Source organism: Melanotaenia boesemani, chromosome 1 (genome assembly GCF_017639745.1).
Source record: "Melanotaenia boesemani isolate fMelBoe1 chromosome 1, fMelBoe1.pri, whole genome shotgun sequence".
Classification (NCBI taxonomy): domain Eukaryota; kingdom Metazoa; phylum Chordata; class Actinopteri; order Atheriniformes; family Melanotaeniidae; genus Melanotaenia; species Melanotaenia boesemani.
Window position 1 is genome coordinate 11,867,133 of NC_055682.1, and position 16,075 is coordinate 11,883,207.

General features: G+C 39.7%; 2 protein-coding genes across 3 annotated transcripts in view; one reads left to right on the forward strand and one right to left on the reverse strand.

The window, feature by feature from the left end:
* Positions 1-16,075, forward strand: part of glceb (glucuronic acid epimerase b) — a 67,317-nt gene that overhangs the window by 6,190 nt on the left and 45,052 nt on the right. The gene's annotated exons all lie outside the window — the stretch shown is intronic.
* On the reverse strand, positions 271-2,564 carry LOC121641876 (E3 SUMO-protein ligase ZBED1-like). Its single transcript, XM_041988226.1, has 3 exons — positions 1,082-2,564; positions 753-867; positions 271-614 (listed from the first exon to the last, which is right to left on the reverse strand). Exons 1-3 carry the CDS (start codon positions 2,543-2,545, stop codon positions 271-273), a joined length of 1,923 nt encoding a protein of 640 aa, XP_041844160.1. The 5' UTR covers positions 2,546-2,564.

Below are 16,075 nucleotides of genomic sequence, written 5' to 3' on the forward strand. Positions count from 1 at the left end.
ATGTATTTGCACTCTTTAGAAAGAAGGCTTACAGTTGCACAATAACTGTGATTTCACTTTTCAACTCTGAAAAAACAAGTTTTACAAAGATATATTTTGTCACTGAATATTCAAAACTTAATGTCTTGAACTAGCAGCATTATGCTGCTTTGACTTTTAAACATCAATAACACTGTAAACAACAGGCTAATAAAAAATAAAAAAAAACAAACAAACAGGAGGACACCTTGTGGTCTTTTGGAATAGTGCACATGGGTCAGTCATCTTCAGTTACAGGTTTTTCTTCAGAAATATCAACTGATCCACATGATCAGGGTGAAGCAAGCTACGCTGAGCTGTAACTATGTCTCCAGCTGTGCTGAAAACTCTTTCAGCTGGTACGCTTGTTGCTGGAATGGACAGATATCTTTTTGCTAAAGCTGACAGTAGTGGAAGATCTACTTGCAGTCTCCACCACTGCAATACATCCCCATCCAAACCTAAAGTGTCCCTCTCTCTGTATTTTAAGATTTCATCCTTAGCTTTTTCCCTGATGGTCTTTGCTGGTGGTCTTGCACTCAGGAAATCTCCAAACATCTGGTCCATGGCAGTCTTTTTCTTTGGAGGGGCATCATCTACAGAAGAGGGCAGAGGAGAGGCTCATCAGTTGTGCTAAAAATATTCCTTTCATTTACAATCTGAAAATTACTTGACTATATTGCATCTTCACTGCATACTTGTACATTTTTGGCATTGTCCCCATTTAAACCAACCTGTTTTGTCCTCTTTGGAAGGGCTTTTGTCACCTTCTGTTTCAGCTGTCTGGTCCTCTTCCAATATGCCTGTTGCCTGGTCTTCATTCGGCATTGCTGTGTCACTGGCCTCTTCCTTAAAAATAGATAGATAAGACATATAAAGTACTTTATTAATCCCAAAGGGATATTCAGTGTTACAGCAGCAGTCAATTAAATAAGTATAGTGTAAACAACAAAGTAAGGTAAGCATAAATTAAATAAAAAAATGCATAAACATTTAAAATAATGCATATTCATATATTATTAGTTCTAAACTGCAAAAATGATCTTACTTTAAATGTTCTTACCTCCCCATTCATCTGTACCACCTCTGTTGTTATTTTCATGAATACCATGTCCTTGGCATCACTGTCGTTTAGAAAAGCCAGGTCTTTAAATCGTGGGTCAAGTGCTGAGGCACAGTGGAGAGTGCCTTCAAGATATGTATAACGACCATCAAAGTCCTGCCGGAATCTCTCTTTCATTTGGGAAATAACCTCAAGATCACTGTCATCTGGTTGGAATTGTTTCTGCAGCTTGGCTTGGATTGGAGAGATGATGGAGATGGTGGGTTTTTTTTCCTCACTGAGGAGTGTGGTTGCCACTTTCAGAGGTGACATTAACTTGATGATCTCTGGGATCAGTGTCATGTCATCTTCTGTCAAACTGGCCACAGCCTCACGCTTGTTTATCTTCCTGGACAGCAGGGTGTTCAGCACAGCAGGCTGCTGCTCCCAGAAACGCTCCAGCATGTCGAGCGTACTGTTCCATCTGGTGGAAACGTCATGAACGAGCTTGTGGTTGGGCAGGTGTAACTGGGTTTGTATTTCACGCAGAACTTCAGTTGCCTTGGGGCTTTTGTGAAAAAAGGAGACAAGCTTCCTAACTTTCAACACCATCTCAGAGACACTGTCCACCTTAAAAGCTTTTTGAGACGCCAAGTTCAATGTGTGGGCGATGCATCTTACGTGAGGGTCCATCTTGGCACCAGCACCAGCCAAGATCATGTTTCTGGCATTATCTGTGACTAACGCAGGATTCTTCTCTTCGATTTTCCACTCGCGGCAAACATCCTGAAGTAACACGGTTAGATTACTCCCTGTGTGAGCCTCGCTAAACACTCTGGTCTGCAGAACTTGGTTTTTGAGAACCCACTTGTCATCTATGTAGTGTGCTGTGACCGTTACATATGATGCTGTAGCGCATGATGTCCAGCCGTCCACTGTTAAAGCAACTCTTTGGGCTTTTTGCAGAGACTCCTCGAGCTCTCTTCTGACCTTGTCGTACAGGGCAGGAATCTGTTTCTCGGAGAATAGCTTTCGGTTAGGAATCTTATAACGAGGCTCCAAGACATGGAGGAGGTGTTTAAAACCTTCGTTCTCCGTGACACTATAAGGTTGAATATCTTTGCAGATGAACAATGCAATAGCATCAGTTATTGCCATAGAGCGCGCGGAACTGGTGGCAAGCGGGGCATGGAAAAAATTTTCAATACTTTTCTCACCGCTTCTGGAGCTCGTAGCTACAGGGGGATCCGAGCTGGAGGAAGGGGATGCAGGGACACTGGCAGACGCTTCCACAACAACACCGTGGCGCCGCTTCAAGTGAGATATCAGATTAGTCGTACTGCCCGTGTATTTTACAGATGCGCGGCACATTTTACAAATTGCAGCTGTCTTGTCAAGTCGTCCTTCTTTCTTGTAAAATCCATAGTGTTCCCAAACTTTGGACTTGAAACTAAGTGGAGGATAAATGATCTTGGCGTCCGACATGTTTGTTTTGCTAATTCGCGCTTCCTGACAACTACCTGTGGGCGCATCACTGGCTTCATCCGCGCAGCCCCCATGAGTTGTAGTGTAAACATCCGCAAGTCCGTTGCTTAGGCCTACTTTATGTAGGTCGTTTAAATTATGCGCTAAAACAGGTTGACAACACTTGTTAATAAATAAACACATTCTGTATTAAAAGAATAAGCCGTATCTCAGAAAAACCGATGCATCTCGCAAAAACCGATGCATCTAGATTTGCTTCAAAAGTTTCATTCATCCTCTGCTGCTCTACCGATGCACTCGCATCGTGCACGCGCACGACCGCGTATCGATTCATATCGGTTAATCTTCCCATCCCTACTAACTACAGCCTGCTTCAAAGGCAACACGCAGACAGCTTATGTTTGCATACTTTGGAGCCCTCCCCCCACATACTCGTTAGACCCCTCTCTGTGACTAAATACCGACCACTATGACCAACAAAAGAAAGTGGCCTCAGTTGCCCTCAGGCATGCAGACAGCACTTGTGGTTTGGAATTATTATCCACCTCACTTTCTTCTTTTCAGAGAAACAAGCCTTTGAGAAAGTGTGTCTAATACAAATTTTGTATTACGGATGTAGCTTAAGATTAAGGGCTGGTAGCTCTGAACAAGCTTTTTAAGAAGCTGAAACACTCTACAGGGAGCTGCTCTGCTTGGTCACTTGGTTGGTTCATGGTCATCTCTGAAGTGACGTCTTCTGTTCTTTCCTGAAACATTAAATGCATTTCAATTGTGGGTTGGCCACATGTTTAATCCATTAATGTAGGTTTTTTTCTCATCCATGTCTGACTAGTAAGCACCAGGGCCAGTCCATAAAGCAGCCACTGTGTTGTTTGTTAGCTTTCTGTTGTATGTAGTCCAAGTTAATAAACACCCCTTGTAGACTGCTTACAAGCAGAAGGATTCACACTTATTTATTTATTTATTGCTCACTACTGGTCTCCTTTGTTCACTTGTTCAGTCAATAGTCTGTAATTGAGTCAACTTTATTATTTTTTTTTATTGCCACCGGCTACATAAATAGCATGCTTGTCTAAACCAGTGGTTCTCAAATTTTTCCATTATGCCCTCCTATGGCTAAGGAAAAATTCCCTGCCCCCCCCAATAAGACAATAAAAAATGGGTCATGTTTAACTTTTATTGAAAAAAGAAAAAAAACAAAGCATCCATACATTGTAGTAAAACGGTGCCAACATTTGTGCACACATCACTGAATTAATGCCAGATACCTCCAAAATAGACTAAGCAATAACATCCCACATTAGTTTTTTTTTTCTTTCTAATGAAACTTAAAAAAGTGCTTTGCCAACCATTTTAGGGAGTTTTTGTCCGTTGCTCCATTATTGCTCCATTAGCCAAAGCTTTTTTTTTTTTTTTTTTTTTTTTTTAAGAAATAATATGTGAAATTATTACATTTCAGAACTATGACAATAAAGTTCAATCTGTGCATTAGAAGATAGCAAACATTTATGACAACTCTGTATTACAGTTTTAATGAGCCCAATTAACCTGTTTTCAAAGAACACAAAGTGCGACCCATGTAAAAGAACACCTAAACATTAGCAGCTTGAGTCTGAGTATCACAATTGTGAACCTTTTCAAAACAATGAGAAATCCAGTCACACTAGGGAAAAATCATTCTATAAATAAATAATAAATACAAGATGTATGGGCTCAGGTTGCTTAGGATATACTTAAAACAATAAAAAAAACATTCAGTCCTTACAAAAAATGCAGGTGTTTGTTAACAAAAAATGAGCATGTCATTTAATTTGTGAAAAATTCAGTCCTTACAAAAAATGCAGGTATTTGGTAACAAAAAGTGAGCACCTCGTTTAATTTGTGGCTCATGTTTTTTTTCTGTGTGTGTGTGTAACTATCATTAGTATTAGTGGCTGCAATGAGCCTGGCTTTTTACTGCACATCTTTTCAAAACGGGGCAGCAGGTTTGTAACTGCTACTCTAAATTCATGCTCAATGTTGAGCTTAGACCTGTATTTTGTTTTCAGAGAGGCAACAGCAGAAAAGCCAAACACACAGAGGTAGGAAGTGGCAAAGGGAAGCAAAATACTCAGTTCTCTGTCCAGTGAGGGCATACTGACCACTGCTGTCTGGAAAGTATTTCTGAAAGAATCTCTTCAGGGAAGAGATGTGCTTTTTTAGACACATAATCACTGCATCAAATCCTTGGTTTCAGCAATATTCATTTGGATTCTCAAAAGAGTCACATTTCCTCTTTGAAGGCGTTTGTCCCACATCTTCAGCTTTCTAGTGAAGGAGCTGATCTTATCTGCCAGGTGTGGAAGGTGCTGGTCTCTGCCTTGTAGCTGGAGATGTAAGTCATTCAGTTTTCCAAATATGTCGCTGAGATAGGCCAGTTTCATCATGAAGTGCTTATCAGCAAACTTGGCTGCAACTACATTCATGCGCTCCTCCTCAAGAAACACTCGAAACACTAATTTCTTCACAGAGCTCAAACACTCGTGACAACACTTTACCCTGCGAGACCCACCGAGCCTTGCTGTGAAATAACACAGCTGTGTGTTCCACACCCTCACATCCGTGTTTTCAGGGGTCTTGTTTTGATGAAATTAACAACGCTAATGACGTCAGTCGTCACCTCGTTTGATTCAGGGCTCATATGTCTTGCTGCAAGCTCTTCTGTGTATAACGCAGTGTGTCCACTGCGTTTTGTGAGACCTTCTTGATTAGAGCTTGCAGACACGTCTTTTTCCCTGCCATGGTCTTTGCTCCATCCGTGCAAAAGACACCTACGCAATTCTCCCATTTCAACCCTTGTTCTGTTAAGTTTCCATCTATAAGGTTAAATACCTCCAGAGCTGTTGCCCTGTTTGCAATATACTTGCAGAAGAGCAAATCCTGACTTAGTGAGTCTGATGTCACAAAGCAAACATAAGCAATAAGCAGACAACCTTTATTGCTGTGTGTAGCCTGGTCCATTTGCAAAGAAAAACGGGTTTCTTTCAGTTTTTCTGTGAGTTGATGAAATCATTAGAAATGTCATATATGTCTTGTAACTGTGTCATTGGACAGGGAGATAGCCTTCAGTTTTGCAGCACATTTATCATCTGTCATAGTTGACACCATATCTAATGCAGCTGGAAGTATGAGCTCTTCAGCAATTGTGTGTAGCTTCTTACACTAAGCAATTCTGTACACAACCTAATATGAGGCTGGTTGTGCTTTACTGTTAGTTGACGCTGTCCTTTTGAGGTGAATTTCCTGTTTGTGGTAATCGTCAAGTTTTTTTCTGAAAAAACTCAAGAGGTCTGATGTGACTGGGATATAATGTCTCCAGATGTTGGTTTAATTTATTGGGCTTCATACTGTCTGCTGCCAGTGTTTTTAGCCATAACACACACACAGGTCTTTCATCACCTCCCACCGTATTAACTGTAAATCCAAGAGCAAGATCTCTGTCGTTATACTTCCTTATCTTGGATTTTGGTGGCTGATCAGTTACTCTCATCTCTCTTCTCTGTCTTATTAGGTTCGGAAGTGCTGTCTGTTTTTCTTTTTATTCCAAACCTATTCTTCCATCTCTCTTTCTTTGTAAACAAACAAACAAAAAAAGCTTAGTTTGTGGTGAATAGGCCTGTCACGATAACAAATTTAGCTGTACGATAAATTTTCTCAGAAATTATCGCGATAAACGATAATATTGCGCAGAGCGCTAATGTGTCATTTTGAGACCATTCTCAACTAATATAGTGACATGTGCCGTAATAATGCAAGTACACATTTTCAAAGGTCAATAAACTAAATAAATAAAAGCGCCTTTTTCACTGTTGCATCTTCAAATAAACTCCAGACAAGTAGACAAGCATGCCGGTTTTAATGACGAACCAAACTTCAGCACTTTACATCGAACAAAAACCCGTGTTCTTCTTCTGCTCTTCAAAATCTACTGCTTGTGAAACAAAGTCATTCTGCCCTCTGTTGGCCTTATAAGTAACTACAACCCAGCAGTTAGCTGGGATACCACATTCACATACGCCGGGACACCGGCCCAAAAGTTATGCGGCCCACTGGGAATCCTCCCAAACCTCTCGATTAGCCGGCATTGCTCTTAATGTGTATTTTGTCATATACGGTAGTATATAGGCTGATTCTATTTGCGTAATGTGCCTGCGGATTACAGGGGTTATTACGGTAGACCAGGAAGTGGGGGCTTTGTACTGACGTCGTAAGCTAGAATGTGTGTGTTCTGCTTACATGTGGGAAGCAGCGAAACAATAAAAGAGGAGATGCTTGCATCTATTATTTACATATTTCAGCATGAGAATCGGAGGTTTAGCACGAGAGCGTGAGAAGCCACTTAAATACGCAAGTCTCACGGCCATTGCGTGTTGGCAGCCGTGCAAAACAAATGCGGCTTACCGGCTCGTGCTGCAACATGCTGCAGTCAAGTGTGACACTAGAGAGATCACTCCGCAAGAAACCAGAGCGTTTAGTCGAAATACTCCATAGTGAAACCTATTGTCATACACAGTCTATGGTAAAGGGGGGACGAAAAAAAATTATCGCGGCCGGCAAACTTATCGTGCTCTTATTTTCTTATCGTTCAATTAATTGACTTATTGCTTATCGCGACAGGCCTAGTGGTGAACCCAGAGTATATAACGTAAGAGGCACAGTTACATTGCCGAAAGACTGAGCTGATTCCTGTAGATAGTGGTAAACATAGGTCACATGACATGCTTGTTTGGCTATTGTTAGCGTGTTAGCATAAACCACGCTTCCCACAATCCGAAACATATCTTAAATCAGGTCATTTACAGGTCATTTCTCTTCATACACAGCGGTTGTGCAAACACCATTAAATACCGCAACACTTACCGGGTTCAGTGGGATTTGGAGCTTCCACCGCAGAGTCGTCCACCATGGGCAAAAGGACAGACTCAGCTGCAGTAGAGTTTAAGGCCCCGGTAGTTTGGTTAGCTGGCTGTTGTCTGAGAATAGAATTTAAAATCTCAAAGTGCAGATTGGTTTTTGGTCGCCCGTTGCCGCTGCGTCCCAGCTCCCTTTTCTGGTCCCGAAAGTCTTTCTTTAGCTGTAAATTTAAGGTCAAGGTTGTATAGACTTTCAACTGAGTTTATCTTTAAAATATTAGCTATTTTAAGTCTGAATTATGCAAATGATTCTCATATCACTTTAGCTGTAGAGTCTTGAAACCATTTTCTCTGATTAGCCATCATATGTGCTTTAGGCAGCTTCAGCTTGCCATAGATGTAATGCAGGGGGAAAAAAACTAGCAAAACACTTATGCAGGTTAATATAAAAAAAGTATAAAATTAGTATAGAGTATAAAGTATATAGAGTTAGTATCAAAAAGTGCATAATATATATGTCACCAACTGGATGTCCACTACCTCAGAATGGCTCTGCAACCCCTTGGTCTCTGTATTGTGTTTTATAGGGTGAAGGCAGGGGTGTTGTGTAAAAAGATAGACAAAGGATTCAGACTTGTGGCTGAGACTTTGATGGCGGTTTATTCTTCCATGAACTGCTCTGCTGTGTACAGTACACCTTCGGGATAGTGAGAATGATCTCTCTCATTCCAAAAACAAGCATAAAGTAATGTAACATAAAATAACTCAAATGTGCACCTTCAAAAATAAAATTTATCACTAACTGACTATACAGCATTATTAACATCCATTTTGCTGTGTAGCATCAAAAACTACAATGTAAAGTAGCATTGTTCCTCCTGGTGCCATTTTCACCACAGTGGAACTTAACACAGCAGTTCACAACATTACAGATGATTTTCTGGCTTTTCACACACCATTCAAAGTCCTCCGAATTATAAGATATTATCTTACCAAACATAAAATGAACAAATTAAGTGTTTGGGTAGTCTTATTTTGGATATATCTCTATGACCTTGTGCAGACCGCTGTAAATACTGCTTACCTTCAGGGTAGAGAGAATGGTCTAAAGAAAATATGGCATCTTTCACACTAAGAGTTTTGAACTACGGTGTCCCTGAAAGGACAAACAACAAAAAAAGCTACCTTTTTAGGGAGACATATGGTGCAATGATACCATCTATTGGTGTGTTGTCTCTATCCATATACAATTATCTAAATCTAAACAGACAAAAATATCAGACCAAATAAACCAAAGAGCCACTTAGCTTTTTCTCATTTCTTTTCATTGTGTGACAATATTGGGCATTTCTCTTCCCAAAAGAGTGTGTAGACACAATTAAAGCAATGTGTAAGGACTGTTAAAAAGTAGTGATCAGTTCAAATCGCCATAATAGATGAATGAACACACCCTTGTGAATATTTACATAAAATCCATTGATTCTCAACCTGGAACGTGACTCAACTTTGAAATTAATCTGCAAATTACACTTACACTAACATCACTACTCACACTTAAGGGATAAGGGTGAGTGTCCATGTTTGAAATGCTGCATTTGCTCAACAATTTGAGTAACTGCTCAAAACACCCCTAAGTCAAATTATTAGTCAATAGAAAATTTAATTGAAAAACCTTTTAGAAAATTGAAAAATACTAAAAACTATTAAACTGTAGCCATTTTCACAAACACTGCCTGGCTAAAAACAAAAAATTACCACCTGGATTTAACTAAGCAAATAGGTACGAACCTCCTATTTGATAATTACTGTATGGGCGATTATCTTTCAGCTAAGTTATTTAACCCCAAATGATGCAATGAATAGCTTCTCATTTCCTAAACAACCATGTGAAGCGACACATGCAGTGGTCATGCAAAAGATGTTTGTCTGTTTAAGAAGGGTCAAATTATTGGCATGCATTAAGCAGAGAAAACATCTAAGGAGATGCAGAACCTACTAAAATTGGGTTAAGAATTGTCCAACGCTTTATTACAAAACTGGGAGGATACTGGGGCAACCATCATCTTCGAGAAAGAGATTTGATTAAATAAAAATTCTGAATGGCGGCCACTTAAACCAGTGGTTCCCAACCTATTTTCCACAGGGACCCCCTTCATGCATATATTAAAAAGCCACGGACCCCTGCCCCGCCTTGTGTTGAAACCATACTTCAAAAGTGAAATTCTCACCATAAATAATATATTCTGGCTGAGTCCTGTCCTTTCATGAGGCCAAAGTTAAATTATGTTAAATAAATTAACATATAGCTTGACATTTCTTTCTTAAACTACGGACATGTGTGGACATTAATCACTCTTAATGTTCAAAGTCTCAGAGACCCCCTGTGCTCTTTGGGGGACCCCCTTGGGGGTTTCAGACCCCAGGTTGGGAACCATCAACTTAAACATTTGGTAAAATCAAATCAAAGAAAAAAGACAGAACTAAGGATTGTGTTTAATTGTGAAAGTAAGAACTTTTTCACATGCACAATGTGAAGGGAACTCAATGGATTGGGACTGAACAGCTGTGTAGCCATAAGAAAACCACTAATCAGGGAGGCTAACCAGAGAAAAAAGCTTCAGTTTGCTAGGAACTATGACGACTCTGGAGCAGTGGAGGAAGGACATGTGGTCTAATGAGTTCAGATTTACCCTGTTCGAGAGTGATGAGCGCATCAGGGTAAGAAGAGAGGTACCCAAGTCGTATATATCATAAACATAGTACACTGGCATTTTTATATAAAGACATTGGTATTGGTTTTTCGACTTATATTTTCATCTTTAGTTGAATTTTGATGTTTTAAATTTTTTTTCTACAAGGAGCAGCTTTAAACAATCAAAAATGGAGGTGGCCTCTACGCATGAGAACTCGCATGTTGCATTAAGTTTTATTTACTTTTTTTTTTAAACTTCTGTGGTTTATTCCCTGGCTTACTAATTTGTCTTGTGACTGGCATCATTCTTTTCCTAATGCAACAGGAAAATGTAGCCACATTTGAAATGCTGTGTATTTACAGAAGCAGTCGTCAAGTTGGTAATAAAAAGAATTTAAAAATAAAAAATAAAAAACTTCTCTCAGAAGTAATGATTGAACACAGCAACTGACAGAGAAAACACTTGATAGTTGCAATTCTATTTCTTTACTGGTTGTTTTAAATGTTTGTCAAATGAACATAAGACTGACTTAAAACATTAGTGGCTCCTGATATATGTAGGAGCTCAAACATATTAATGTCCTTGTGGGAGCTTTTTCAGAAAAAACTAAAAACATTTGTTGTACTAGATTTTTTTTATCTGGATTCTTTTGTCAAGGTAGCAGAAAACATGGTTGACTAAAATTGTAATTTAAGCCTACAAATGGTATTCTATCTGTGAGAAAGCTGTTTCCAGCCAGTTTGATAATTGAGGCTCTTAATCCATGGAAGTGTAGTTAAAAGTCCCAGGGATACCATTTTGCATTCACTCTCATAAGAGACTTTTACTTTTACTACCCAATGTGGATAAAGGCTGTCTTAGATAATTGTTTTAATAGCCATCTTTACAACCCGACACCCTCCAATATTGCAAACCTGCCAGGCTCAAAAGCTGTCTCATCATCCCTGAACAAAATTATCCTTCCACGACCCTCCCTTGCTATGCCCCTCTGACTTTCACAGTTGATTAGGCTTGCAAATGAAGTTTTCCTTCTTTTGGGGCAGGAGGTGCAACCTTGGCCCGAGAGACCTGTTAAGTCTTTATTGGATTTGTTAGACATGCTAAGCTCTGGAGAATTTTTTTTTCTTAATTTTATAACTAAGCTCAAAAGATGTCCCAGCAGTGTTAGCTACAACCAATGCACTTGCATCATCAGCTCCTGTTTTTCCTGGGTAGTTTTCACATAGTTGATCGCGTATCTTTGTCTACACCTAGGGATTACATTGAAATCAGCTTGTAGCTATGTCTGGTTCAGTACATGTACTTCAATACATTAGTTGCCTAAATGGTAAACAAAGTGGGATTACTTGGGCACAGAAAAGCCCCAATTCCTCAGTTTATTTACATAAAATCTACCTCAATAGATAAATGTAACACAACCATAATAAATGTAACCCCACCTCAAAGTAATTATTTACTTTGGGGTGGGTATTGAGAACTAGTATTTAACTAGTACTTGCCCCATAATGGTTGACACCAAAGAAGTTTTGTGCACTAGGACAAATAGTGCCACTACAAATATTTACCGGTACAAAAAGTAAGTGTAGGTCTATAATAACGGTATAAGTTACTAGCATCAGCTGACTGTTCTGTTTACAGTACTGAATTGCCTTCATTGTGCATGAGTATCACGTGTAAAACTAGAGAAGCAAAAGAGCTGATGTGTGTTTGAGCTGACAAAGGAGATGATCAGAGGCAGAACAGTCTGTGTATGTAAGAGAGTAAGCATCCCATAATATGCCACTCCTAAAACAATAAAACTGTCGGGTTATCAAACGACAGAAGAAAGAGTTTGCTAGACTTTAAAGTGGCTCTATTATGTTCATTTCAGGCTAATTTATTTTAAAATGTGAGTCCACAAGGGCAGGAATCAATACAGCATTTTTCACAAACCCCTTTTTTTTTTTAGATCAGCCTCTGCCTCTAATTGGTTGACTGCTGAGAGTAGTTGTTGGGAGGTGCAAATCAGCTATTTTCGTCATAGAAACATCAGCAGAACTTGTAAACAAACAGAAGGGGCGGCAGTGGCTCAGGCGGTAGAGCAGGTCGTCCAATGATCGGAAGGTCGGCGGTTCGATTCCCGCTCCCGCAGTTATCTGTCGTTGTGTCCTTGGGCAAGACACTTAACCCTCCTTGCCTCCAGTGTTGGCATCGCTGGTGTATGAATGTGTGGATGAATGTTCGGTGATGGTCGGAGAGGCCGTAGGCGCAGACTGGCAGCCACATTTCCGTCAGCTTGCCCCAGGGCAGCTGTGGCTACACACGTAGCTTACCATCACCAGGTATGAGTGAGGAGTGGATGAATAATGGATTCACACAATGTAAAGCGCTTTGGGTGCCTTGAAAAGCGCTATATAAATCTAATCCATTATTATTATTATTATTAAATACTCAGTAAACAATGTCAACACAAAACATACCGAACATGTTTGAGCTCGAATCAGACCCTGAAAACACTTCTAAATTTTCTTAAAAAGAAAAATCACCTGGTAAATCATGCCATATTCTTATATATAAATATTCTTATATATACCTTTTCCATTTGAACGAAAGAAATGTGGTGTTGGCACTGTTGTCGTCTTCTTCCTCCTCCAACTTAATACACAGCGTTTTTGCTGGTCTTATTCCTGATATGAATGGCTTGAATGGAGTCAATGAGAATTGTTCCCAAGGTTCCTGTTACTTTGCCTCTGTACCAACACTGCCAGTCACAGCATTAGCCTGGGTTCTTGATAAACAAAATATAGTTGTTTACAGGTTGCTGGAAAAAAAAATTATATTCAAGTAATATTCAAGTTCTTTAACGTTCTATAGTCATACCTTTGCTGTATACATGGGCTTTGTGTTACTGCAGATGTGAATGTCAGGTTTGAGCACTGGGTGCTTACTGACTTCTTTGTCACAGAATGCTGTGATGCAACACACACAGTATTTGGAGGTCCAGTTTGGCATGAAATGTTTGTGAATTTTTGTGTCCTGGCCACTTCGAATCCCAGACATACTCTGAAAATAATAATAATAAAATTCCAAATTTTTGTGAAAAAATGACATATTTGCAGTGAAGAAGTGACTAGAAGTGACACAAGGCAACACAAAGTGCTTTACATAATAAAAGCAAATTATATATATTAAAAACAAAATTTAAAAGCCTTCATACATCAGAGTATATTACAGGAAATTAAAACACACCTCATAGTAGTCTTTTTCGTACACAATCTCACACACGCACTTAGACATACAAACAAAGCGCATGTGCACTCCCCCCACCCGCCCATACCCCATTCAGTACAAACATGAACGCCTGTCCCTAATTACTGTCTCAACTGAATTTAAGTATAAAAGTATCAATAGAATGAAAACGTGTGGCTCGACACTGCTGTGAGGAAACAATATCTCGGGGGTCCAGTCACACCCATGACCACAGAGGGCACCACCACAGGAACCACCCAGGTCAGGGCCGGCTGGGGTCCACACCACAGCCACAGGGCAGCAGTGCAGGACCCCCAGTCACCCAAACAAGGACAGTCACCATGGTAACACTGCAGACCAAGCAGGTAGAGCTACCAGTGTGGAGGATCCCAGGAAAACACTGGAGTTAAAAAGTAAAAAACAAGATTAAATAAACTTTTATAAACAATAAGAACTGATAAGAGTGACAAGAATAAAAATACAGATAAAGGAGTTCAGGAAAATGATAAGTGTGTACTTGGCTAAAACAAAACAGTAAAACTGAGAACCACATAAATAGGTGGCATTTAAAATAAATAGTAAAATATGCCTTTAAAAACAGCAGCAGTCTCTGCAGTCCTGAGGTTCTCTGGTAGGCTGTTCCACAGTCAATACCCATAGTGGTGGAACGAGGCCTCACCACAAGTTTTGGTTCCGACTTTGGGAACAACTGCCAAAGGATCTCTGGGTTCATGAGGGTTCATAAATGTAAGAAATGCCAGTCCGATAAATAAGAAGGCCCAAGACAATTAAGAAATTTATAAACAGCTAAAAGAAACTTAAAAAAAAAAAAAGAAAACCTTAAAATTTTCTGGCCTTCCCCCATGTACATCTATTGTTTCACATGGCTAATCAGCTGGGACATTTGTAGCATTTTCATCTACAGTGCTGATCACTAACTTTCTGGTCAACACGTGTGTTACCTGCTGGTAGCGATCAGGTAAAGTAAGTGTGACTGTAAGTGTGAGTAAGTTCGACTGCTGCTCACATACTATCAAAACAAAACAGAATACTTATTCAGTTTTACTTACAGCTTGTGGGTCAGGATTGGAAACGCAGTCCTTGATTGTAGGAACAGACCTTCCTTTCAGCAAAAGCCTGGTGGCAAATTTCTCGTTTTACCGACCCTAAAGTCTTGTTTTCAGTGCCATGGAAACTGAATGTAGAGACACACTGGAAAAATCAAACATGTGTTTATATGATTAAATAAAAAACTGCACCACTCACTTATCACTCACTGTAGAAAGCTCAGAAAAGTTGAAATAGCATAATAGGACCCCTTTAAGAAAATCTGTCATCTACCGTTAATGTTTATTAAAGAAGAATCTTGTTCCTTTAATATGGATGCATTTAAAGTATGTTCTCAGGCTGGATTGTATAGGTAGTAGGGCTGGGCGATAAATCGATTTTTTAATCACAATTACTCTCTGAGTTTGCAACAATCGTAAAAATGAAATGATCTGATTATTTTTGTCCTTCGCAGTTTCCTCTTGTGCTGTTTTCAGTTGCAAATCGAGCACCACTGGCATTGCAGCGCTCTTGTGCAGACTCCTCCCACAGCCCCTACCACTTTGGTTTTATTCAGCTCAAGTTGCCAACACCTCTCCAGTTATGGGAGGTGACATCTCTCCTTCTCCATCATTTTCTATGGAACTTGCACGATGAAGCAAAAATTGCTGCCCTCCTCCATTCAAGCGACAGGCGATATTTCATGTGAAATGTTGTGCTTGTTCACATAGACGTGCACATGGGGGCTTGCAATGCAACACAAGAAAATAGAAAAATGTTAAATTAAGAACCTCATCAACACTTTGGACAAACGGTATCACTGCCATCTGGTCTCCATGTTAGTGGAGTGTCTCTCCCTGCCCTGTATGATGACTTTGGTGAGGGTGTTTTGAAGGACGTGACTGCAGTAAAATGTTTTGCCACCACTACGGACATGTGGTCAAGACACATCATAGAGCCGTACATAAATGTCATACAATGACGTACATTTTATTGATGCGGATTTCAACATGAAAACGAAATGTCTCCAGGCTCTATTTTTTTTTCCAGATCTCACCGGGCAGAACATAGCTGCAGGACAAACAATAGCTATGGGAACCTGGTGGCTATCTGTATTACCACAGGCAACGTTTCAAATGTCACGCTGACAGCAACCCCCCCTCTAATCGTGTTAAATAATCGATCTTAATTTCAATCAAAATAATCGGGATTATCATTTTCCCCATAACCGCACAGTCGTAATAGGTAGCTGGATGCCATAATGTTGCACAGAGCAAATCTCTGAAAACGTTTTTTCTCACAAACAGGACTTTTTTGTAACTTCAGTAGCGTCTCTGCTAATGAGCTTCAGCTGAAGAGGATTTAGATTTATTTTTTATTTATTTATTTTTGTTCTTTTTTTTTACTAGAAAATTAAAAAAAAACATTTACATATGACAGGGCAGCACTACCACAGTTAACTGCACTGAAGTAAAGATTATTAAATCTGCTGACCTTTCTGCATGAACTATGCTTTTTCTTCTCACAAGTAGATTCATTGTGGCTCCTTTAGTTTTATCCTACATCACATGCAGCTTAGGTGAACTGCAGCAAAGTCACATGTTAATACTTGAAACTGGTGCTTACCAGTTCAGGGTAGAGGAGACTGAAAGAGCCCTACATTTGTCCTC